The sequence below is a fragment of the Bombina bombina genome, chromosome 1, assembly GCF_027579735.1.
Source record: "Bombina bombina isolate aBomBom1 chromosome 1, aBomBom1.pri, whole genome shotgun sequence".
Lineage (NCBI taxonomy): Eukaryota > Metazoa > Chordata > Amphibia > Anura > Bombinatoridae > Bombina > Bombina bombina.
In genome coordinates, this window is record NC_069499.1 from 1,280,260,112 (window position 1) to 1,280,286,849 (window position 26,738).

Genomic DNA, 26,738 nt, shown 5'->3' on the forward strand with positions numbered 1-26,738 from the left:
TAAATTGGAAAGGGTTTTTTGTTTGTTTGTTTTTTAAAATTGCATGCTATGTCTGAATAATGAAAGTTTAATTTTGACTTTAGTATCCCCTTAACTAGAAAATTGCTAGTCGTCATATTAAGTTCCTTGCTATGATTTTACTAAGCATTTTTTTCCTGGAACACTTTATCATTTGTGGAGTAGGTAGAACCTTCAAAAGGTCCTCAGAGATGCATTTTATTTCTATACTAGTTGGTAAGCCTGCCCACAGGGCAGTCTGTGTTGTTAATTAAAAAAAATAAAAATAAAAAATAGAACTACAGAAAAAATAAATTATAAAAATTAAAAAAAAAATAAACCTAATCCCTATGAAAATACCCCCCCCCCTCCAAAATAAAAACACCCCCTAATCTAATGCTAAACTACCAATAGCTCTTAAAAGGGCTTTTTGTAGGGCATTGCCCTAAGTTAAACACCTCTTTTGCAGTTACCAAAAATTCTAAGTCCCCCCCAACAGTAAAACCCACCACCCACCAAACACCCCAAAATAAATAAACCTTATACTAAAAAACCTAAACTATCCATTGCCCTGAAAACTGCATTTTTATGGGCATTGCCTTAAAAAATGGCATTCAGCTCTTTTGCTGCCCATCCCTAATGTAAAAACAAAAAAATTTTAAATAAACCTGTCTAACCCCCAAAAATTAAAAAATGTAACCTTAGTTTAAATTAAACTAAAATTGCAGAAAATAAAAAAATCTAATATTACAGAAAATAAAAAAACTAAATTACCAAAGTTTAAAAAATTAAACCTAATCCCTATGAAAATAAAAAAGCGAAAGGGTAGGGAAAGGGAGGCTAGTAGAGCCAGATTAATAATTCTTTACCTAGGACTGTATGGCAACGCCCAGGTGCAAACAAAACCTTATATGAAGGAAAAAATAATAACCAATGTGCAGACCCTTTAAATATTTAGATTGAGAAAATAAAAAAGCCCCCCAAAATAAAAACACCCCCTAATCTAAGAATAAAACTACCAATAGCCCTTAAAAGGGCCTTTTGTGGAGCATTGTCCTAAGTTTAACAGCTCTTTTAAGAATTAAACATACTAAGAACCCCAAACAGGAAAACCCCCCCACCCACCCACCCCCAAAATAAAAAACCTAACACTAAAAAACCTAAACTATCCATTGCCCTTAAAAGGGCATTCAGCTCTTTTGCTGTTTATCCCTAATCTAAAAAAAAACAAATAAAAAAAACAACAACTTAACACTAAAGTCCCAAATAGATACTCACGGGTCCTGAAGTCCAGCGGAGAAGGTCCTCTTCCATGCGGTGAAGTCTTCTTCTAAGCGGCCGACATCTCCTTCCAAGCGGGGACCTCTTCTTTCTTCATCCAGGACAGCGGAACTGAAGACCGGTGACCATGGAGCGTGGAGGATTCATGTCAGCCAATAGGATGAGAGCTACTGAAATTCTATTGGCTGTTTAAATCAGGGTTAATAGGGTAATTAGGTTTATTGCGATGTAGGGGTTTTGCGGTTTAGGGGTTAATAGGTTAATTATGTTTATTGCGATGTGGGGGTTTAGGGGTTAATAGGGTAATTAGGTTTATTGCGATGTGGGTGGTTGACGATTAAGGGGTTAATTACTTTATTATTTTGCAATGTGTGGGTTTGCGGTGTAGGTGTTAATACTTTGTGTGGAAGGTTCGTTTTTTTTTTTGTTTTGTTTTTTATACTTCGTGCGGGCGTTTTTTTTTTTTTTCTTTTTTCTAATGCTCCGTTTGCTTTCGCTGCAATCCGGTGGATTCCAAAAAAATTTGGTGGATTCTTTCACCACCCTGCCATTTTCTAAATCCACTTGGATTCAGTTTTGCATTATAGTATAGATTAATGGTAGCTCTCCTTTTTGTTGTACATTTAAGTGCCATTACACTTATAAAAATAACCTTTAGAGCAAAATATTACAATAATGGTACCTATTTGCAGTTAAGTAATCTTGGCCAAAAGTATTGTATTTTCTATTTTTGCACAGATGAATAAACAGTTTCCTTGGTACAAGCTGCTCACTACTGTAACACGTGAACTTACATTAAAACTGCTGCAGTCATTATGGTGACTGTCAGTCTAGCTCTCCCATATGCATGAGTTTTATTCCCTGACTGTAAGTCATTCTCTGGGGGGAACTCTTTTTTTCTGGTTGCCACCACACCATCTGGAGAGTATATGCTTGCAGGTCCTTAGTTGATGTGACTAAAGATATTACATCAATCATCAGGGGTTGTTTGCAGCAAGTCTGTTAGGAAGACAGGATGAATGCATTTTCAGGTGTGGTGAGATCAACTTTTAAACAGATGTACAGCCATCAAGCAGGTTTCATAAGAGTCATACTATACTTTTCATTCAAGAGAATGGTACCTTCTCATGGATGTTTTTTTTCTGGAAATGTGGAATACCAGAAATAGATCTCATGGCATCAAAGAAAAGTTTCAAAGTGCCCAAGTAGTGTAGTGGTAATTCCTTGATGTTCAGATTGGTATATGTTCATTCTCTATTGACTCTTCCTCCTTGTATGATTATATAAAAGACTGAGAGATATTCGGTAGAAGGACCTGGTTCATAGATGTTTAAGTTCCTTCTGAGAGAACTTACTTATTGGATGTTTAATCAGGTTTGCAAACTTTTACCTTGGGGTCAGTTTCATTAGACGTCTTGAAAAAGCTTAGCTGATAAATCTTTGAATTTGAAGAGCAAGGTGTTTGCATCAAAGTGATTTCCACTCTATTTTGAGCCCACTTGCCACTAACTGCTAAGACGCTGGCTCTGTTAAGAAACCGCTCTACAGATTTAGAATTTTCTTCAAAATGGTGTTTATATGGGTTTGCATGTCCGATATAGAAAGGAGCACTCATTGGGTCTTAAAGGGACATTAAACACTAAATACATGCTAGATACATTGATGCATTCAAAGAAAAGATTAGTCCATGAGTAACATGTAGATGTATTTTTTAAAGTTTCATTAGTTTTTTAAAAAGTGACAAAATAAGTGTAAAGTTTTAATGTCTATAAAACACTGGGAGCTGCCATGTTGTAACTTGTGTTACCTTCTCTGCTGTGGCCAATTAGGGACAGTTATACATAGGTCACTAGAGTGTGCAGCCAATGGCTGTGCTGGATTTAACAGTGTTCTGCACTTCCATTTCTAACAGGAACTGAAAAGCTCACAATTTCAGAATGGAATTACAGGCAAAGAGGACAAAGTAAATAATGAAAGTATATTGCAGAGTTGTTTTATTATATACAATTTATCATTTTATATTACCATCTCAAAGTGTTTAATGTCCCTTTTAAACAAATAATTCAATTTATTATGATACATATCATAATAAATTGAATTATTTGTTTAAGACCCAGTGAGTGCTCCTCTCTATATCGGACTTGCATACATGTTATTTGGCATGCACCCTGGGCAGGAAATTAATTGCTTAAGGCAAAAACAGCAATAGGAGCAACCAGGAAATTTTAAGCAACCTTATAATTTACTCCTATTATACATTTATCTTCATTCTCTTGGTAAGCCTAGGAGCTTGCCCATTTTTGCTTCAGCACCTGGGTAGTAGTTGCCAATTGGTGGCTACATTTAGACACCAATCAGAAAGTGCTACCCAGGTTCTTAACCAAAAATTGTCTGGCTCCTATACGTACATTCTTCATTTTTCAAATAAACATATCAAAAGAACAAAGCAAAATTCTCATTTGGAAATCTGTTCGGTTTAATCTCACTACCTACTTACCTACTTGCATTTGTTGATTGCATTAAAGTATTGTTAGGTCTGTCTCCTAAGTTGTTATAAATAAAAACCTTATTTATATACAGTTTTGGTTAAAATTATTTTGTGAATCAGGACAAGTAGATTGTCACGAGGGACAAGTAGATTGGGCTCCTGCTTAATCCCTTGGACAAGTAGTTTTTTTTAAAAAAAAAATTCCACACCCCTGGTGTGTGTGTGTGTATATATATATATATATATATTATATATATTATATGTGTGTGTGTTAAGTCAAAGTAAACAAAAAAAATAAACAGATTGTGTTATAAATAGTAAACAACTTACTTGTTTTCGTTCAAAATCACCACTTTGAAATTCTCAGTGTAACCACTGCAGGTAGCTGATTTGCTTAGAAATAATGTTGCATTCTGCCTTTTCTGAGCATGCACAAGAAACATTCTTCCTGTTTCCCTAGCATTCAGTAAGCTAGCTCACGCTGTTCTAGAACAGTTATATCTAACTTTGGCACCCCTGATGTTTTAGAACTACATTTCCCATGATGCTCAAGTAGACTTCAGAGTGTCTAGGCATCATGGGACATTAGTTTCAAAACATCTGGGGTGCCAATGTTAGCCATCACTGTTCTAAAAGATTTGACATCAAGCTATGTATGCCTTCCTTTAGTGACCCCAGCTCCCTTGAGGGGCTGGGACAAGAAGTTATGGGCCATGAACAAATAAAGTTAAAGAAATAATTATGAAATGTAAAATCCTTTTTTTAAAATGATAATACAGGATCTGTGCCCCTGTTCAGGAAATTTCACATCACTTTCTGTCCTTGTGACAATTGGATTTTGAGTATTTTGGGTTATCCTGGAAAGAAAGATTAGCGATAAAGCTCTATTTTCTCCATTTGTATGTACGAGTTGTACTTAAGTCGGATGTCTGTAACCCGGGGACTGCCTGTACATATTGCAATGAATCTTGTTAAGTATAACCCATTGACTAGTGCTTTTTTATTACAACAATAAAACAGACAAGTTTATATCCCTTTAAAGGGACACTCAAGTCAAAATTAAACTTTCATGATTCAAATAGAGCATGCAATTTTTTAAATAACTTTCCAATTTACTTCCATTAACAAAATGTGCATTCTTTTATTTACACTTTTTGAGTCACCAGCTTCTACTGAGCATGTGCACAAATTCACACATTATATGTATATGCATTTGTGATTGGCTGATGGCTGTCGCATGATACAGGGGGAGTTGAAATAGACATAACTTTAAAATGTGTCAGAAAAAAAATTACTACTCATTTGAAGTGCTTGTGCATTGTCTTTTTATCGTGCATTTGTTCATTATGCAAGTCTACTGTATTTACTGGTCCTTTAAATATTTTGCTTGTAGCTATGTCCCCATCTTTTACACTTTTCCCACTAGAGGAGAAAATCTTAAAGATAGCAAATTATGAAATGTTTACACCAGTAATATTTTATGCACCAGTCTGCCGTAATATATAACCAATTGTAACATTCTAATATTGCCCATGAAATACATTTTCAAAACCATTTTATGAATAATAAAACTGATTATGCAATTTAATTAAACATTTCTTTTAAAATGCATGGGGTTTTAAAAGAAAGAAGTATTTTTTTATATTTGTATCAGAATTTAATAATTGCATTGCAAAAGATCTACGTACAAAGACATTTTTTAAAGCATTTAAAATGGTAATTTCTCCAACATTGGTGTGTCCGGTCCACGGCGTCATCCTTACTTGTGGGAATATCTCTTCCCCAACAGGAAATGGCAAAGAGTCCCAGCAAAGCTGGCCATATAGTCCCTCCTAGGCTCCGCCCACCCCAGTCATTCTCTTTGCCACGGAGATGGTTAAGAGTATGTGGTGTTTGGTTGTAGTTTTTTTATTCTACTATCAAGAGTTTGTTATTTTAAAAGAGTGCTGGTATGTACTATTTACTCTGAAACAGAAAAAGATGAAGAATTTTGTTTGTGAGAGGAAGATGATTTTAGCAGACAGTAACTAAAATCGTTTGCTGTTTCCACATAGGACTGTTGAGATGAAGTAACTTCAGTTGGGGGAAACAGCAGACTTTTCTGCTTAAGGTATGACTAGCCATATTTCTAACAAGACTGTGTAATGCTGGAAGGCTGTCATTTCCCCTCATGGGGACCGGTAAGCCATTTTCTTAGTCTCAAACAGAATAAAGGGCTTAATATGGGCTATAAAACTGGTAGACACTTTTATGGGCAAAATCGATTGCTTTATTTGGGCATTTTATACATGTTTATGCTGGTAATTCACACTTATAAACTTGGGGAACTTTTTTTAACGTCAGGCACTATGTTAGACACCTTTTCCAGTCAGGAAGGGCCTTCCCAGTTGTAGGCTGAGCCTCATTTTCGCGCCATTACTGCGCAGTTACTTTTGAGAGCAGGACATGCAGATGCATTTGTGAGGATCTGAAAGTAGTTGGAAAAGTTCCTAGAACGCTTCATTTGGTATCGTATTCCCCCCTGGGTTTGGTAAAGTCGCAGCAAAGGCTGTAGCTGGGACTGTAGAGGGGTTAAAACTGTAACCGGCTCCGGGTTAAAGCTCTGAAAATTGGTGTGCAATACTTTGAATGCTTTAAGACACTGTGGTGAAAATTTGGTAAAATTTGAACAATTCCTTCATATTTTTTCACATATTCAGTAATAGTGTGCTCTGTTTAAAATTTAAAGAGACAGTAACGGTTTTGTTTTAAAACGTTTTTTGTGCTTTATTGACATGTCTGTACCTTCAGATAAGCTATGTTCTATATGTATGAAAGTCAATGTGTCTCCCCCTTCAAAATTGTGTGATAATTGTGCCATAGCGTCCAAACAAAGTAAGGACAGTACTGCCACAGATAATGAAGTTGCCCAAGATGATTAATCAGATGAAGGGAGTAGACATGGTTCTACATCATCTCCTTCTTTGTCTATACCAGTTTTGCCCACTCAGGAGGCCCCTAGTACTTCTAGCGCGCCAATGCTTATTACTATGCAACAATTGACGGCAGTAATGGATAACTCCATAGCAAATATTTTATCCAAAATACCTGCATATCAGAGAAAGCGCGATTGCTCTGTTTTAAACACTGAAGAGCAAGAGGGCGCTGATGATAATTGCTCTGTCATACCCTCACACCAATCTGAAGGGGCCATGAGGGAGGTTTTGTCAGATGGGGAAATTTCAGATTCAGGAAAAATTTCTCAACAGGCTGAACCTGATGTTGTGACATTTAAATTTAAATTAGAGCATCTCCGCGCACTGCTTAAGGAGGTGTTATCTACTCTGGATGATTGTGACAACCTGGTCATTCCAGAAAAATTATGCAAGATGGACAAGTTCCTAGAGGTTCCGGTGCACCCCGACGCTTTTCCTATACCCAAGCGGGTGGCGGACATAGTGAATAAGGAGTGGGAGAAGCCCGGCATACCTTTTGTCCCCCCTCCTATATTTAAGAAATTATTTCCTATGGTCGACCCCAGAAAGGACTTATGGCAGACAGTCCCTAAGGTCGAGGGGGCAGTTTCTACTCTAAACAAGCGCACTACTATTCCTATCGAGGATAATTGTGCTTTCAAAGATCCTATGGATAAAAAATTGGAGGGTTTGCTTAAAAAGATTTTTGTACAGCAAGGTTACCTTCTGCAACCCATTTCGTGCATTGTTCCTGTCACTACAGCAGCGTGGTTCTGGTTCGAAGAACTAGAAAAGTCGCTCAGTAGAGAGACTCCATATGAGGAGGTTATGGACAGAGTTCACGCACTTAAGTTGGCTAATTCTTTTATTTTAGATGCTGCTTTGCAATTAGCTAGATTAGCGGCGAAAAATTCAGGGTTTGCAATTGTGGCGCGCAGAGCGCTTTGGCTAAAGTCTTGGTCAGCGGATGTATCATCCAAGACAAAATTGCTTAATATCCCCTTCAAGGGTAAAACTCTCTTTGGGCCAGAATTGAAAGAGATTATCTCAGACATCACTGGGGGAAAGGGCCACGCCCTCCCACAAGATAGGCCTTTCAAAGCCAAGAATAAGTCTAATTTTCGTTCCTTTCGTAATTTCAGGAACGGACCGGCCTCTAATTCTGCATCCTCTAAGCAAGAGGGTAATGCTTCACAGACCAAACCAGCCTGGAAACCGATGCAAGGCTGGGACAAGGGTAAGCAGGCAAAGAAACCTGCTGCTGCTAACAAAACAGCATGAAGGAGTAGCCCCCGATCCGGGACCGGATCTAGTGGGGGGCAGACTCTCTCTCTTTGCTCAGGCTTGGGCAAGAGATGTTCAGGATCCCTGGACGCTAGAAATAGTTTCTCAGGGTTATCTTCTGGAATTCAAGGAACTACCCCCAAGGGGAAGGTTTCACATATCTCACTTATCCTCAAACCAAATAAAGAGACAGGCATTCTTACATTGTGTAGAAGACCTGTTAAAGATGGGAGTGATACACCCAGTTCCAATGGCGGAACAAGGAATGGGATTTTACTCAAATCTGTTCGTAGTTCCCAAAAAAGAGGGAACCTTCAGACCAATTCTGGATTTAAAAATCCTAAACAAATTTCTCAGAGTACCATTGTTCAAAATGGAAACCATTCGAACGATTCTACCTACAATCCAGGAAGGTCAATTTATGACTACCGTGGATCTAAAGGATGCGTACCTACATATTCCTATCCACAAAGAACATCATCAGTTCCTAAGGTTCGCCTTTCTGGACAAACATTACCAGTTTGTGGCCCTCCCATTCGGGTTAGCCACTGCTCCAAGGATTTTCACAAAGGTACTCGGGTCCCTTCTAGCGGTTCTAAGACCGAGGGGCATTGCAGTAGTACCATACCTGGACGACATTCTAATACAAGCGTCGTCCCTTTCAAAGGCAAAGGCTCATACAGACATCGTTCTGGCCTTTCTCAGATCTCACGGATGGAAGGTGAACATAGAAAAAAGTTCTCTGTCTCCGTCGACAAGAGTTCCCTTCTTGGGAACAATAATAGATTCTTTAGAAATGAGGATTTTTCTGACAGATGTCAGAAAGTCAAAACTTCTAAGCGCTTGTCAAGTTCTTCATTCAGTTCCACGTCCTTCCATAGCTCAGTGCATGGAAGTAGTAGGGTTGATGGTTGCAGCAATGGACATAGTTCCTTTTGCGCGAATTCATCTAAGACCATTACAACTGTGCATGCTGAAACAGTGGAATGGGGACTATACAGACTTGTCTCCAGTGATTCAAGTAGATCAGAAGACCAGAGATTCACTCCGTTGGTGGCTAACCCTGGACCACCTATCCCAGGGAATGAGCTTCCGCAGAACAGAGTGGGTCATCGTCACGACCGACGCCAGTCTAGTGTGCTGGGGCGCGGTCTGGGAATCCCTGAAAGCTCAGGGACTATGGTCTCGGGAAGAGTCTCTTCTCCCGATAAACATTCTGGAACTAAGAGCGATATTCAATGCTCTCAGGGCTTGGCCTCAGCTAGCAAAGGCCAGATTCATAAGATTCCAATCAGACAACATGACGACTATTGCTTATATCAATCATCAGGGGGGAACAAGGAGTTCCCTGGCGATGAAAGAAGTGACCAAAATAATACAATGGGCGGAGGATCACTCATGTCACCTATCTGCGATCCACATCCCAGGAGTGGAAAACTGGGAGGCGGATTATCTGAGTCGTCAGACATTCCATCCGGGGGAGTGGGAACTCCACCCGAAGATATTTGCCCAGTTGACCCAATTATGGGGCATTCCAGACATGGATCTGATGGCGTCTCGTCAGAACTTCAAGGTTCCTTGCTACGGGTCCAGATCCAGGGATCCCAAGGCGACTCTAGTGGATGCACTAGTAGCGCCTTGGACCTTCAACCTAGCTTATGTGTTTCCACCGTTTCCTCTCATTCCCAGGCTGGTAGCCAGGATCAAGCAGGAGAGGGCCTCGGTGATCTTGATAGCTCCTGCGTGGCCACGCAGGACTTGGTATGCAGACCTGGTGAATATGTCATCGGCTCCACCATGGAAGCTACCTTTGAGACAGGACCTTCTTGTACAGGGTCCATTCGAACATCCAAATCTGGTCTCCCTCCAGCTGACGGCTTGGAGATTGAACGCTTTATTCTATCAAAGCGTGGATTTTCAGATTCTGTGATAGATACTCTGGTTCAAGCCAGAAAACCGGTAACTAGAAAAATTTACCATAAAATATGGAAAAGATATATCTGCTGGTGTGAATCCAAGGGATTCCCATGGAATAAGATAAAGATTCCTAAGATCCTTTCCTTTCTACAAGAAGGTTTGGATAAAGGATTATCTGCGAGTTCTCTAAAGGGACAGATTTCTGCCTTATCTGTCTTACTACACAAACGACTGGCAGCTGTGCCAGATGTTCAAGCATTTGTTCAGGCTCTGGTTAGGATCAAGCCTGTTTACAGACCTTTGACTCCTCCCTGGAGTTTAAATCTAGTTCTTTCAGTTCTTCAAGGGGTTCCGTTTGAACCTTTACATTCCATAGATATTAAGTTGTTATCTTGGAAAGTTTTGTTTTTGGTTGCTATTTCTTCTGCTAGAAGAGTTTCTGAGCTATCTGCTCTGAAGTACTCCGCCCTATCTGGTGTTCCATTCAGATAAGTTTGTTTTGCGTACTAAGCCTGGTTCTCTTCCAAAGGTTGTTTCCAGCAAAAATATTAACCAGGAGATAGTTGTACCTTCTTTGTGTCCGAATCCAGTTTCAAAGAAGGAACGTTTGCTACACAATTTAGATGTAGTCCGTGCTCTAAAATTCTACTTAGAAGCTACAAAAGAGTTCAGACAAACATCTTCTCTGTTTGTCGTCTATTCTGGTAAAAGGAGAGGTCAAAAAGCAACTTCTACCTCTCTTTCCTTTTGGCTTAAAAGCATCATCAGATTGGCTTATGAGACTGCCGGATGGCAGCCTCCTGAAAGAATCACAGCTCACTCCACTAGGGCTTCCACATGGGCCTTCAAGAACGAGGCTTCTGTTGATCAGATATGTAAGGCAGCGACTTTGTCTTCACTGCACACTTTTGCCAAATTTTACAAATTTGATACTTTTGCTTCTTCGGAGGCTATTTTTGGGAGAAAGGTTTTGCAAGCCGTGGTGCCTTCCGTTTAGGTAACCTGATTTGCTCCCTCCCTTCATCCGTGTCCTAAAGCTTTGGTATTGGTTCCCACAAGTAAGGATGACGCCGTGGACCGGACACACCAATGTTGGAGAAAACAGAATTTATGCTTACCTGATAAATTACTTTCTCCAACGGTGTGTCCGGTCCACGGCCCGCCCTGGTTTTTTTAATCAGTCTGATGAATTATTTTCTCTAACTACAGTCACCACGGCACCCTATGGTTTCTCCTATTTTTTCCTCCTGTCCGTCGGTCGAATGACTGGGGTGGGCGTAGCCTAGGAGGGACTATATGGCCAGCATTGCTGGGACTCTTTGCCATTTCCTGTTGGGGAAGAGATATTCCCACAAGTAAGGATGACGCCGTGGACCGGACACACCGTTGGAGAAAGTAATTTATCAGTTAAGCATAAATTCTGTTTTTGTTAACTGTTTAGCAGTACAGGGACATACCACTTGAAAATCCTTTTGAATATTGTTTATTTATTTTGCTGTAGCCAGTTAGGGACAGAAATAAAGAAATAAGCTGATGTGAACAGTCAGCATACATAATTCAACTGAATACACTCTGTCCTCATAGTGAGGGGAATGGAAAAAAAACAAAAACAATTTTCAAATTGAAATTTGTTGAAATGCAGGCAAAAACCAACTTTTTTCACTTTTAAACATTTAGGGCTAGTGAAGTGCTAAATTAATGTGTGCCCGTAAAGGGGGAAATTTGCCAGTTTATGGGCGCACGTTAAATAACCAGCCAAGTGGCTAGTTAATGCTCCTGCGAAATTAACCAGCCAGAGGTCAAACCTTTGGTTAATTTTAAAAAAAAAATGCCCCCCAATTCCCCACCTAATAAAGTGTACAGTTCCCTTTTATAAAATAAAAAATAGTAGCATCTTTATTTTTTAATAAAAAAAGATTGCACAAAGCAGTTATAGGGGGTTAAAGTGAGCAGATATGGGGTGTTAGAAAAAAACGGTCTATGGGGACTGTGTTTATACTGTTAATATATATACTGTTAATATATATGTATATGCTTATATACTTATATATTTGTGTTATGTGTATATACACACATAAACACATACATATATATGTATATATTCATATACATATATATTTTAAATTTGCTGCCACATGCTGCACGACTTACCCCCTGCACTAGGTTCTCTGCCGCGTCTCACAGCATCAGAACAAGGCTCCCATTGTTAGCCTAGGGTGAGCGCAATGCTTCTAGGCAATGCCTTTGTATTGTGCTTAACTTGTTATACCAGCACACATTTGCCTGCACTGGTATTACTGACTGGAGCGCAAATATTGCGCTTACAAAAGCGCAATTTTGCTCTCCATTTGTAATCTAGGCCTGAATGGGATTTTGAGTTTCCTGTACATTTTTAACAAAATTTCACCATAAAATAATGTTAACTACTTTCATTTTAAACACTCGCAGAAATTTCAGTGAATATGAAGCATATTATAAATTTAGTCTGCCATTATATGTGACTTTTTTTTTTCAATACAATGTTTAGGGTTTTCGCACCAAAATGTGCCTCCTGCAATCAACCAATCCTACCAGCGCAGGTAATAATCACTATTAAAGTTGTGCATATAATATTTTTGCTTAATAGACTTTATGATAACACTTTGTTTATCATAACACTTTGTATGATCATATAATCCTTTTTTTAATATTCCCTCTTTAAAATGTTTATTGTATCTAAAAATTGCTTAAGTTGTGCTGTCATACTTCATACTTCAGCTTACCAACTTTTCAGGCTAATTTTTATTTTTTTATCAGAAGGAAAATCAGTCATCAGTCAGAGCTCAGGGTTCTTATAATTTGAAACTATTTAACCTCTTGATTTCTACCAGAAGTGAAATGCAGGCTTTTTATATAAAATCATCTTTTAATCTTTAAATAAATCAGTAAATGTATTAAATAAAAAGCAATGTGCTTTTGCAAAGCTTGTCTCTACGGCATTTAATAGTTCAGAATGAGGAAAAAACTCAAAATACATGTTCCATGTTTCCATTTTTTGCTGGACTACAGTTTTATAACTAAGAAAGGAAATACTAAGCCTGGTTTTGGCTGGAATTGGCGTGTACCGGTGTACACCTTCTAGTTGTGATGCTTGTGGAAAGATTCAATCAGCATTTACTACTGTGTAAAATTAGGATCATTTTACAAGAAACCTGTCAAAGAATAAACAAAGATATGCATTTAAAAAAAAACAAAAAAAAAACCTGAAGAATAAATAATATGTTGGGCTCTTAGTTTCTTGCAAGAAAAAATAAATACAATCACAAACTGAAGGCAAGTAATCCAGAGCAAGCATTATTTCATTAAAGGGATATTCTGATGCTATAATAAAACACTGTTATATGCTACAGCCTTTTACATTGTATTATTGTACAATTTTCATTGGCAACTTCTTCTGTTCTGGAGTTGCAATGCATTACTGCTGCTGAGTGGTAAGCCAATCAAGAGCAGGATATGCATTTAGCCACCAATCACTGGCCTTTTCCTGCACAGTACTGCCACAGGAAAACATCTGGTGCCCAAATTTAAATATTTGTTTAGCCCCTTTATGGGAGGGGTTATAATAAAATTCTCTAAGAAATAACACAGTTAAAACCAAATAAATAGTAAACCTTCCCACAGTTTTTTAATGGAACTTGAAGTGAACAGGACCTATCCCTGTGCATATTGTACCTTAATGCATTCATGCACTTTACCAGCTGTTCGGTTTCTGGTGCATTCAAACAGATACTTTTAAGATTTGAAATCACTTGAAGGAAAATGGTAATCAAACAGCGCCAAAATATACCGCCACACAAGCTTCTCCTTGAAAAGGCGAGATCTCCCAACCGGATCTCGAATAGAAGATAGAATATGCCAAGAGGGAGCGCTACAATATCCCTGTTAGGGGACAAGTGGCTTAAGGTGGTGTCCACGATATATACTTTAGATTTAGCGGATTACTATAATCTAGCCAATAACCTTTATAATAGTGGAATTCTAAAAGTTTTAAAGGTATAAAATTTAAAATTTTAATTTTTACATTTTAAAAAAGATTCTTGAGAAAGGTCCCTACCGGACCGAAACGCGTAGATTGATATTGGTATCACGGCTCAGGGTCATTTGGTGAGTACAATACTTATTTTGCTTGCATTCAGTAGCATTATTGCACTATGTCCATATCTTTTTTTATTTTAGGATTTTGACGTCATTTCAAAGTACTATTTCTTATTTGGAAGAAGATTACTACATAACTAGGATACTCACTCAACAAAATTTTCTCCCATTTGGGATATAACACGCATTTTTTTGGGGAATATAAAGGACTCACTTTGAATAGGATCGCTACACCTATATAAATCATCTGAGGGTACATCCTCAACACCTTTCATATATATATTTTTTAGGCCTTTTTTATCGGATTATATTTAGGATCATTTTTTATAAACTCACTTTTTTTTTTTTTTTAAACTTTTATTTTTATTGAGGTTCACAGGTATACAAAAACAATTTCCAAGATACAGTGTCACATTTCACAAATGGTTAATTGTCCTGGAAAATTAGATTTCACAAAGAGAAGAAACATTAATCAGAAATACCTGTTGAGCCCTTTCACAATTTTTAAACATAACTTTTGGAAAATATGACACCCTAGGTTGAACATTAGTCCTAGGGTGGAATGCTCCTTAGTTTGAGAATAAAGAACAAATACAAACAGTAAAGTCAAAACAAACTTTGCTATGCGTCATATCAGATTACAGATTACATGTCCAGCTTGAAATATACATGGTACATTACAAATTAATATACATCAGTTCCGTCAAAAGCTACCTCCATGTCATTCCAAGTCACTCCCCATATGGCAACCCTCTACTAAATATTCCACTCTCCCCTCAAGGTCGCTTCTAACATGTATATCATATTTTTAAAAGGATAAAGCATCTGCCTCTGTGTGGGGAAATCTAGCGACTCCAAGAAGAGTCTCCATTTCACAACGAAATAAGCTACTCTGGTGTCAACATCATATAAGGTATCACATTGTTCATACATCAGAGACTTCAGTATCATTTGCTTTAGAAAGCCGATAGAGGGAGACTCAGCATGTAGCCACTTACGAAAGATGCATTTTCTAGCAAGGAGTATGACATTAACTAAAAGTTTTTTTATCTCATCTCGGAACTACCAGCTGCTCTAAGAATAACACCTGTATAAGGGTGAGTGTGATAGGAGCATGCATGATCCTGGAGAGCCAGAAGGACACCTGGCTCCAGTATCTACGAATTTTGGGGCAATACCATAAATAATGCAGAAAGTCCGGGTTTGGGTAAGAACATTTTCCACATACATTTGAAAAGTCTGCCCGCCACTTGCTCAGTCTGCTAGGTGTGAGGTAGTCCTGATAGATAACCCGTATTTGTGACTCCCTAAGGTCGGCAGCTAAGGTCGCTGACCAGGTGTGAGTGAGGCTGTCCAGTATAGTCTTTTCAGAGGAGATCATCGGCAGTTTGCTACACCAAGCGTGAAAAAGGTGTGATAGCATAATAGTGGCCTTAGTGTTTATTAGTTCTCTATATATTGAGGAGATAGTATAATTATGAGCCTGAAACTGTGCAATGGTGCGCGCTAACGGTGTAGTGGCCCAAAATGTGTCGCAGTGCAGTGGGATGTGATTTATATAATGTCTAGCCTGGAAGTAGGCAAATCTATTAGCATAAGGAATTAGGAATTTCCTGCAGAACACATCAAAGGGTAAAACCGTCTTAGCCGTGTGATCTAACATCTTATCTATATTATCGACACCCAAAGCCTTCCACGTCTGAAAGACAGGGTATAATGTACCAGGTAGGAATCTCGGATTCCCCACCAAGGGGAGATATTTAGTGTTACTGGGGTCCCACCCAAGGGCTTTGGTCATAGATTTCCACCCAAGGAGCACATCCCGAAACATTGGGTGACTCAATACAGTTGTAGGCAATTCTGACAGAGTAGCATGTGAGAGAAAAGCAATAAACTCACATTTTTAGGTGTACATCACTTTTTTACATCTTTTGGCCACTTTTTTATATATATTTTTAATTTTTTATTTGATTTTTTCGGCTTTTTTATTACACGGATTCACCATCACTTAACTATATTTCAGATTAGGATTGGATTACAATTTGGACACACCAATTTGGGACTTCCTTACATGGACATATATTAGGTTTTATTTTTGGATATCTATCCTTGGGACTTTCTTATATGGACATACATTTGGATTTTTTCTTAAGTTTTTTATGTTATGTTTTTTCATTTCAGGTTTTATGTCATGTTAGACATCTGTACTTCCTGATAGATTAGTTTGTATACTTTTCCTGTTTTTTAACCATTGTATCATAATTGTACCATTTATATTGTTCTGAATTCATTAGACCACTTGATATTGTATTTCATTTATTTTTCATATTGCATCAACTGTTTTTATTGTACTATTACATTTTAAATTTTATACCTTTAAAACTTTTAGAATTCCACTATTATTAAGGTTATTGGCTAGATTATAGTAATCCGCTAAATCTAAAGTATATATCGTGGACACCACCTTAAGCCACTTGTCCCCTAACAGGGATATTGTAGCGCTCCCTCTTGGCATATTCTATCTTGAAATCACTTGAATACATCAGTTCAGGGACAATTCAGAGTGTGTGCTTAACTAGTTTAAAGGGACATAAAACCCAATTTCTTTTACAAGATATGACGAGTCCACGGATTTCATCCTTATGGGATTTCGCCTCCTGGTCAGCAGGAAGTGGCAAAGAGCACCACAGCAGAGCTGTATATATAGCTCCTCCCTTCCCTCCCACCCCAGTCATTCTCTTTGCCTGTATTAGTGATAGGAAGAGGGAAAGTGAGGTGTTAGTTTAGATTCTTCAATCAAGAAGTTTTTTTATTTTAAAATGGTGCCAGTAAGTACTATTTTTCTCAGGGAGAAATTGTCAGTCTATAACTTCCCAAGAGGAGTGGAGACATTTTTTTTTTCTGCCCTGATGTTGATGATCTTAGCAAACGTTATCTAAGATCCATGCTGGTTCCCACAGAGCAGTTAAAGGTAGTGTAAAGAAACATCTTCAGTGTGGAGAACTGTGTCATGCTACAAGCAGCATTGAGGTATGTTCAGTCTTTTGTTTCTGGGGAGACTTGATACATCAGAACAGGCTGACATTATTCCCTAACTGGGGAGGGGTAATCAGTATGCACTATAAGAGAAATGGTGTACCTGGAATTCCCTTTTATTTTACGGGGGCGGGGCCTAATTTCGCGCGCTCAGCCGCGCAGTTTGTTTTCCGGATTGGCAGCAAGGTTCTTAGGCTCCGGTGGGGCCTAGTTCAGTTTTGTACTCGTAGGGTACAGAGAGACTTGAGAATGTTTCTTCAGTGTGATGTGGGGGCTGATAGGCGCCGAGGTGTAGAGGCCTGAATTGATATAAATTAATAAAACTGTTAAAACTGATATAAATTGATATATAACATAACTTATCAAGTGGTGCAATATTGTTAAGCTATTTTGGGCACATAAGGGCATGCTCCTTTAACGATCCCACGGACAAGAAGCTGGAGGCTTATTTGGAAAAGATGTATGTTCATCAGGGTCTTCAATGGCAACCTGCAGTATTGCCACAGTAACAAGTACTGCATCTTATGTGTGCGATGCCTTGTCTGAATCAATTTTAGTAGAGACTCCGTTAGAGGAGATCCAAGATAGGATTAGGGCTATCAAACTAGCCAATTCCTTTATTTCTGATGCTAACATGCAAGTTATTAGACTGGGAGCCAAGATGTCTGGCTTCGCTGCCTTAGGCCGCAGGGCTTTGTGATTAAAATCTTGGGAAGCTGATGTTACCTCCAAGTCCAAGCTTCTGGCGCTTTCTTACAAGGGTAAAACCTTGTTTGGACCTGGTCTGGCAGAAATAGTTTCTGATATTACGGGTGGGAAAGGGTCTTTTCTACCACAAGACAAGAAGAACAGACCTAAAGGACGTCAAAGTAATTTCTTTCTAAGATATGTTGAGTCCATGGAATCATCAATTACTAGTGGGAATATCACTCCTGGCCAGCAGGAGGAGGAAAAGAGCACTACAGCAAAGCTGCTATATATGTCACTTCTCTTACCCATAATCCATAGTCATCCTCTTTTCCTGCGGTGCAAGGAGGAGGTGAAGTTTTGGTGTCTGATCTACAATCAAGATTTTTTTATTTTAAAAGCAGAGTAGGTGTGTCCTGATCTTTCTAAAGGCTCTAGCCTTAGCCCATGTCAGTCTCTTCAGTAGGGCAGTGGTGGCTTTTAAGCAATTGGGAACTTGTGGGGTACAATCCTTACTGCGTTTTCCCAAAACATTTTGCTGCCCTATTTAGATAGCCTGAGTAAGTTTACTCACTCTTTCTGTATTTCCACAGGTCCATGTGAGGGATGGCATGCTCTCAAACCAGTGAGCTGTCCTACTGCCGGACAGATAAATGTTAAGGTAAGTGCCAGTTTTATTTTTCTATGTAAGCAGGGAAAAATTTTGCACTTATTCAGCTGAAACGCTGCAGAGGGACATTTTTTTATTATTCCTGTCAGGGTGCAGGTTTTTATGGCAGTTTTTGCAGGCACTTTTAGTGTGAGGAGTTATTTATTTTATTGATGGCTCGGTGAGGATCCGTTTTTAGTAACTGATTATGTACATTTATTGGGGGGTTTATTGTTTGTTTTTAAGCCTGTTTTCAAGAAAGTTGTTTAAAAAAAAAAATTTAAAAAAATTGACTTTCTTTCATGTAATTAACAAGAGTCCATGAGCTAGTGACGTATGGGATATACATTCCTACCAGGAGGGGCAAAGTTTCCCAAACCTTAAAATGCCTATAAATACACCCCTCACCACACCCACAAATCAGTTTTACAAACTTTGCCTCCAAGGGAGGTGGTGAAGTAAGTTTGTGCTAGATTCTACGTTGATATGCGCTCCGCAGCAAGTTGGAGCCCGGTTTTCCTCTCAGCGTGCAGTGAATGTCAGAGGGATGTGAAGAGAGTATTGCCTATTGAATGCAGTGATCTCCTTCTACGGGATCTATTTCATAAGGTTCTCTGTTATCGGTCGTAGAGATTCATCTCTTACCTCCCTTTTCAGATCGACGATATACTCTTATATTTACCATTTCCTCTACTGATTCTCGTTTCAGTACTGGTTTGGCTTTCTACAAACATGTAGATGAGTGTCCTGGGGTAAGTAAGTCTTATTTTCTGTGACACTCTAAGCTATGGTTGGGCACTTTATTTATAAAGTTCTAAATATATGTATTCAAACATTTATTTGCCTTGACTCAGAATGTTCAACTTTCCTTATTTCCAGACAGTCAGTTTCATATTTGGGATTATGCTTTAAATTATCATATTTTTTCTTACCTCAAAAATTTGACTTTTTTCCCTGTGGGCTGTTAGGCTCGCGGGGGCTGAAAATGCTTCATTTTATTGCGTCATTCTTGGCGCGGACTTTTTTGGCGCAAAAATTCTTTTCCGTTTCCGGCGTCATACGTGTCGCCGGAAGTTGCGTCATTTTTGACGTTATTTTGCGCCAAAAATGTCGGCGTTCCGGATGTGGCGTCATTTTTGGCGCCAAAAGCATTTAGGCGCCAAATAATGTGGGCGTCTTATTTGGCGCCAAAAAATATGGGCGTCGCTTTTGTCTCCACATTATTTCAGTCTCATTTTTCATTTGCTTCTGGTTGCTAGAAGCTTGATGTTTGGCATTTTTTTCCCATTCCTGAAACTGTCTTATAAGGAATTTGATCTATTTTGCTTTATATGTTGTTTTTTCTCTTACATATTGCAAGATGTCTCACGTTGCATCTGAGCCAGAAGATACTACAGGAAAACCACTGCCTGCTGGATCTACCAAAGCTAAGTGTATCTGCTGTAAACTTTTGGTAGCTATTCCTCCAGCTGTTGTTTGTAATAATTGTCATGACAAACTTGTTAAAGCAGATAATATTTCCTTTAGTGATGTACCATTGCCTGTTGCAGTTCCCTCAACATCTAAGGTGCAGAATGTTCCTGATAACATAAGAGATTTTGTTTCTGAATCCATAAAGAAGGCTCTGTCTGTTATTTCTCCTTCTAGTAAATGTAAAAAGTCTTTTAAATCTTCTCTCGCTACAGATGAATTTTTAAATGAACACCATCATTCTGATTCTTTGGACTCTTCTGGTTCAGAGGATTCTATCTCAGAGATTGATGCTGATAAATCTTCATATTTATTTAAGATGGAATTTATTCGCTCTTTACTTAAAGAAGTACTAATTGCTTTAGAAATAGAGGATTCTAGTCCTCTTGATACTAATTCTATACGTTTGGATAAGGTTTTTAAAGCTCCTGCGGTTATTCCAGAAGTCTTTCCTGTTCCTAATGCTATTTCTGCAGTAATTTCTAAGGAATGGGATAAATTGGGTAATTCATTTACTCCTTCTAAACGTTTTAAGCAATTATATCCTGTTCCGCCTGACAGGTTAGAATTTTGGGACAAAATCCCTAAAGTTGATGGGGCTATTTCTACCCTTGCTAAACGTACTACCATTCCTACGTCAGATGGTACCTCGTTTAAGGATCCTTTAGATAGAAAAATTGAATCTTTTCTAAGAAAAGCTTATCTATGTTCAGGTAATCTTCTTAGACCTGCTATATCATTGGCTGATGTTGCTGCAGCTTCAACTTTTTGGTTGGAAACTCTAGCGCAACAAGTAACAAATCGTGATTCTCATGATATTATTATTCTTCTCCAGCATGCTAATAATTTCATCTGTGATGCCATTTTTGATATTATTAGAGTTGATGTTAGGTTTATGTCCCTGGCTATCTTAGCCAGAAGAGCTTTATGGCTTAAGACCTGGAATGCTGATATGGCTTCTAAATCAACTCTACTTTCCATTTCTTTCCAGGGAAACAAATTATTTGGTTCTCAGTTGGATTCTATTATTTCAACTGTTACTGGTGGGAAAGGAACTTTTTTACCACAGGATAAAAAGTCTAAAGGTAAAAACAGGGCTAACAATCGTTTTCGTTCCTTTCGTTTCAACAAAGAACAAAAGCCTGATCCTTCGTCCTCAGGAGCAGTTTCAGTTTGGAAACCATCTCCAGTCTGGAATAAATCCAAGCCTGCTAGAAAGGCAAAGCCTGCTTCTAAGTTCACATGAAGGTACGGCCCTCATTCCAGTTCAGCTGGTAGGGGGCAGGTTACGTTTTTTCAAAGAAATTTGGATCAATTCTGTTCACAATCTTTGGATTCAGAAAATTGTTTCAGAAGGGTACAGAATTGGTTTCAAGATGAGACCTCCTGCAAAGAGATTTTTTCTTTCCCATGTCCCAGTAAATCCAGTGAAAGCTCAAGCATTTCTGAATTGTGTTTCAGATCTAGAGTTGGCTGGAGTAATTATGCCAGTTCCAGTTCCGGAACAGGGGATGGGGTTTTATTCAAATCTCTTCATTGTACCAAAGAAGGAGAATTCCTTCAGACCAGTTCTGGATCTAAAATTATTGAATCGTTATGTAAGGATACCAACGTTCAAGATGGTAACTGTAAGGACTATATTGCCTTTTGTTCAGCAAGGGAATTATATGTCCACAATAGATTTACAGGATGCATATCTGCATATTCCGATTCATCCAGATCATTATCAGTTCCTGAGATTCTCTTTTCTAGACAAGCATTACCAATTTGTGGCTCTACCGTTTGGCCTTGCTACAGCTCCAAGAATTTTCACAAAGATTCTCGGTGCCCTTCTGTCTGTAATCAGAGAACAGGGTATTGTGGTATTTCCTTATTTGGACGATATCTTGGTACTTGCTCAGTCTTTACATTTAGCAGAGTCTCATACGAATCGACTTGTGTTGTTTCTTCAAGATCATGGTTGGAGGATCAATTTACCAAAAAGTTCTTTGATTCCTCAAACAAGGGTAACCTTTCTGGGTTTCCAGATAGATTCAGTGTCCATGACTCTGTCTTTAACAGACAAGAGACGTCTAAAATTGATTACAGCCTGTCGAAACCTTCAGTCTCAATCATTCCCTTCGGTAGCCTTATGCATGGAAATTCTAGGTCTTATGACTGCTGCATCGGACGCGATCCCCTTTGCTCGTTTTCACATGCGACCTCTTCAGCTCTGTATGCTGAACCAATGGTGCAGGGATTACACGAAGATATATCAATTAATATCTTTAAAACCGATTGTTCGGCACTCTCTAACGTGGTGGACAGATCACCTTCGTTTAATTCAGGGGGCTTCTTTTGTTCTTCCGACCTGGACTGTAATTTCAACAGATGCAAGTCTCTCAGGTTGGGGAGCTGTGTGGGGATCTCTGACGGCACAAGGAGTTTGGGAATCTCAGGAGGTGAGATTACCGATCAATATCTTGAAACTCCGTGCAGTTTTCAGAGCTCTTCAGTTTTGGCCTCTTCTGAAGAGAGAATCGTTCATTTGTTTTCAGACAGACAATGTCACAACTGTGGCATACATCAATCATCAAGGAGGGACTCACAGTCCTCTAGCTATGAAAGAAGTATCTCGAATTTTGGTTTGGGCGGAATCCAGCTCCTGTCTAATCTCTGCGGTTCATATCCCAGGTGTAGACAATTGGGAAGCGGATTATCTCAGTCGCCAAACGTTGCATCCGGGCGAATGGTCTCTTCACCCAGAGGTATTTCTTCAGATTGTTCAAATGTGGGGGCTCCCAGAGATAGATCTGATGGCCTCTCATCTAAACAAGAAACTTCCCAGGTATCTGTCCAGATCCCGGGATCCTCAGGCGGAGGCAGTGGATGCATTATCACTTCCTTGGAAGTATCATCCTGCCTATATCTTTCCGCCTCTAGTTCTTCTTCCAAGAGTAATCTCCAAGATTCTGAGGGAATGCTCGTTTGTTCTGCTAATAGCTCCGGCATGGCTTCACAGGTTTTGGTATGCGGATCTTGTCCGGATGGCATCTTGCCAACCATGGACTCTTCCGTTAAGACCAGACCTTCTGTCACAAGGTCCTTTTTTCCATCCGGATCTGAAATCCTTAAATTTAAAGGTATGGAGATTGAACGCTTGATTCTTGGTCATAGAGGTTTCTCTGACTCCGTGATTAATACTATGTTACAGGCTCGTAAATCTGTATCTCGAGAGATATATTATAGAGTCTGGAAGACTTATATTTCTTGGTGTCTTTCTCATCATTTTTCTTGGCATTCTTTTAGAATACCGAGAATTTTACAGTTTCTTCAGGATGGTTTAGATAAGGGTTTGTCCGCAAGTTCTTTGAAAGGACAAATCTCCGCTCTTTCTGTTCTTTTTCACAGAAAGATTGCTATTCTTCCTGATATTCATTGTTTTGTACAAGCTTTGGTTCGTATAAAACCTGTCATTAAGTCAATTTCTCCTCCTTGGAGTTTGAATTTGGTTCTGGGAGCTCTTCAAGCTCCTCCGTTTGAACCTATGCATTCATTGGACATTAAATTACTTTCTTGGAAAGTTTTGTTCCTTTTGGCCATCTCTTCTGCTAGAAGAGTTTCTGAATTATCTGCTCTTTCGTGTGAGTCTCCTTTTCTGATTTTTCATCAGGATAAGGCGGTGTTGCGAACTTCTTTTGAATTTTTACCTAAAGTTGTGAATTCCAACAACATTAGTAGAGAAATTGTGGTTCCTTCATTATGTCCTAATCCTAAGAATTCTAAGGAGAAATCATTGCATTCTTTGGATGTTGTTAGAGCTTTGAAATATTATGTTGAAGCTACGAAATCTTTCCGTAAGACTTCTAGTCTATTTGTTATCTTTTCCGGTTCTAGGAAAGGCCAGAAAGCTTCTGCCATTTCTTTGGCATCTTGGTTGAAATCTTTATTTCATCTTGCCTATGTTGAGTCGGGTAAAATTCCGCCTCAGAGAATTACAGCTCATTCTACTAGGTCAGTATCTACTTCCTGGGCGTTTAGGAATGAAGCTTCGGTTGACCAGATCTGCAAAGCAGCAACTTGGTCCTCTTTGCATACTTTTACTAAATTCTACCATTTTGATGTATTTTCTTCTTCTGAAGCAGTTTTTGGTAGAAAAGTTCTTCAGGCAGCGGTTTCAGTTTGAATCTTCTGCTTATGTTTTTTGTTAAACTTTATTTTGGGTGTGGATTATTTTCAGCAGGAATTGGCTGTCTTTATTTTATCCCTCCCTCTCTAGTGACTCTTGTGTGGAAAGATCCACATCTTGGGTAGTCATTATCCCATACGTCACTAGCTCATGGACTCTTGTTAATTACATGAAAGAAAACATAATTTATGTAAGAACTTACCTGATAAATTCATTTCTTTCATATTAACAAGAGTCCATGAGGCCCACCCTTTTTTGTGGTGGTTATGATTTTTTTGTATAAAGCACAATTATTCCAATTCCTTATTTTATATGCTTCGCACTTTTTTTCTTATCACCCCACTTCTTGGCTATTCGTTAAACTGATTTGTGGGTGTGGTGAGGGGTGTATTTATAGGCATTTTAAGGTTTGGGAAACTTTGCCCCTCCTGGTAGGAATGTATATCCCATACGTCACTAGCTCATGGACTCTTGTTAATATGAAAGAAATGAATTTATCAGGTAAGTTCTTACATAAATTATGTTTTTTTGTCAGCTGTAGGACCTCCCCTTTTAGGGAGGTTCTGATTCTTTGATGTCAGAGCTTTTTTGGCGTTTTTCTTCACTTCCTGTAGAGTGAGGTGCACATATTTCAGATGGCTCTGCTGTTTAGAAAGCTTCTTGCTGTTTTTGCTTCTCTGGAATCCGAATTGTAAACGGGATTGTTTTTTTTCCTCAGTTTGCTGCGGGTTGCAGGACAGGTAGGGCTTGCCTGGGGTATGTTTTCTTGATTTGGAACATGTATTTATAAACTTTTGTTTGTTTTGTATTATATCCTTTGTAAATCGATAAAAAAAAAAAAAAAGTTAGATTTTTTATTTGCTTCTTTTTTTTTTTTTTTTGTATTATGGATCAAAAGGCAGTGCAGGATGTTACCTGTAGCTTATGTTTTGATGCCCAGGTGGAACCCCCTGTACCTTTTTGTTCTTCATGAATTGAAAGAACTTTAGCTTATAGAAATATACTTTTTGACCCTGAGCCATCATTAGCTAAGGCGGATGCTGTTCAGGAGCCTCCTGTTTCAGATGTTCCGTAGCTGTCTCTTCAAGCGTCCCAATCCTATTCATCTGCACATGCAGTGCCCTGCATTTCCTCTCATGCTCTGTCTGGGGTTACTTTGCAAGATATTGCTGCCCAGGTATCCTCTGCTGTACCTGAGGCGTTGTCTGCTTTTCCCATGCTGCAGGGAAAGCGCAAAAGCAAATTTAAAGAAACAGTAACTAAGGTTTCTGATCCTAAAGTGGCTAATCAAAGTATTTCCTCTCAGAGGTCTGAGGATGAAGATTCTTCGGGGGCATCTGAGGGTGAAATCTCGGATTCAGGTAGTATGATTCCTTTCTGCTGATGCTGAAGTTGTGTCCTTCAGATTTAAGCTGGAACACCTCCGCTTGTTACTTAAGGAGGTTTTGGCTACCCTGGATGACTCCGATACAACTATCGTTGTTAACACTAAGAAGTTTAGTAAACTGAACAAGTATTTTGATGTTCCCTCTGCGGTGGAGGTATTTCCTGTTCCAGACCGTGCTTCTGAGATTATTGCACTGGAGTGAGAGGGACCTTTTTCTCCTTCTCCTATTTTTACGAAAATGTTTCCTATAGCTGACTCTATTAAGGAGTCGTGGCAAACTTTTTCTAAGGTAAGGAGCTATTTCCACTTTGGCTAAGAGGACCACTATTCCTATAGAGGATAGTTGTTCTTTTAAGGATACAATGGATAAGAAATTGGAGGTATTATTAAAAAAAATGTATGTTCACCAAGGTCTTCAATGGCAGCCTGCGGTGTGTATTGCTACTGTTACCAGCGCTGCAGCTTACTGGTTTGATGCCTTGTCTGATTCTATTCAGACAGATACTCCTCTTGAGGCGATCCAGGACAGGATTAAGGCTCTTAAGTTAGCTAATTCCTTTATTACGGATGCTTCCTTACAGGTCATTAAACTAGGAGCAAAAATATCTGGTTTAGCGGTTCTTGCTCTCAGAGCCCTTTGGTTAAAATCCTGGTCTGCGGCTGTTTTTTCCAAGTCTAAGTTATTAGCTATTCCCTACAAGGGTAAGACCTTGTTTGGACCTGGTTTGGCTGAAATTATTTCAGATATCACAGGAGGAAAGGGATCTTTTCTTCCTCAGGATAAGAAGAATAAGCAGAAAGGGTGTCAGAGTAATTTTTGTTCCTTTCGTAACTTTAGAGGTAAACCCTCTGCTTCCTCTTCCAAGCAGGAACTATCCAAGTCTTCCTGGAAGTCTGGTCAGTCTTGGAACAAGGGGTAACAGGTCTAAAAAACCTGCTGCTGATTCCCAGTCAGCATGAAGGGTCGGCCCTGATCCAGTAACAGATTTAGTAGGGGGCAAGCTTAATCATTTTGCTCAGGCTTGGTTACGAGATGTCCCAGACCTGTGGGTTGTGGGAATTGTATCTCAGGGGTACAAGATAGAATTCAAGACGTTTCCTCCCAGAGGCAGGTTTCTTTTCTCAAGATTATCTGTAGACCAGATAAAGAGAGAGGCGTTCTTAAATTGTATCAAGGATCTTTTTGCCCTGGCAGTTATAGTTCCAGTTCCTCTGCAGGAACAGGGTCTGGGATTTTATTCAAATCTGTTTGTGGTTCCCAAGAAAGAGGGGACTTTCAGACCTAT

General features: G+C 39.0%; 1 protein-coding gene across 1 annotated transcript in view; it reads left to right on the forward strand.

Annotated features, from left to right (window-relative positions):
• The window catches only part of WTIP (WT1 interacting protein), a 300,143-nt gene that overhangs the window by 232,547 nt on the left and 40,858 nt on the right, over positions 1-26,738 (forward strand). Inside the window, exon 6 of the mRNA XM_053701438.1 lies at positions 12,449-12,500. Coding sequence (XP_053557413.1) covers positions 12,449-12,500 — 52 coding nt within the window. The remainder of the gene's footprint in view (positions 1-12,448; positions 12,501-26,738) is intronic.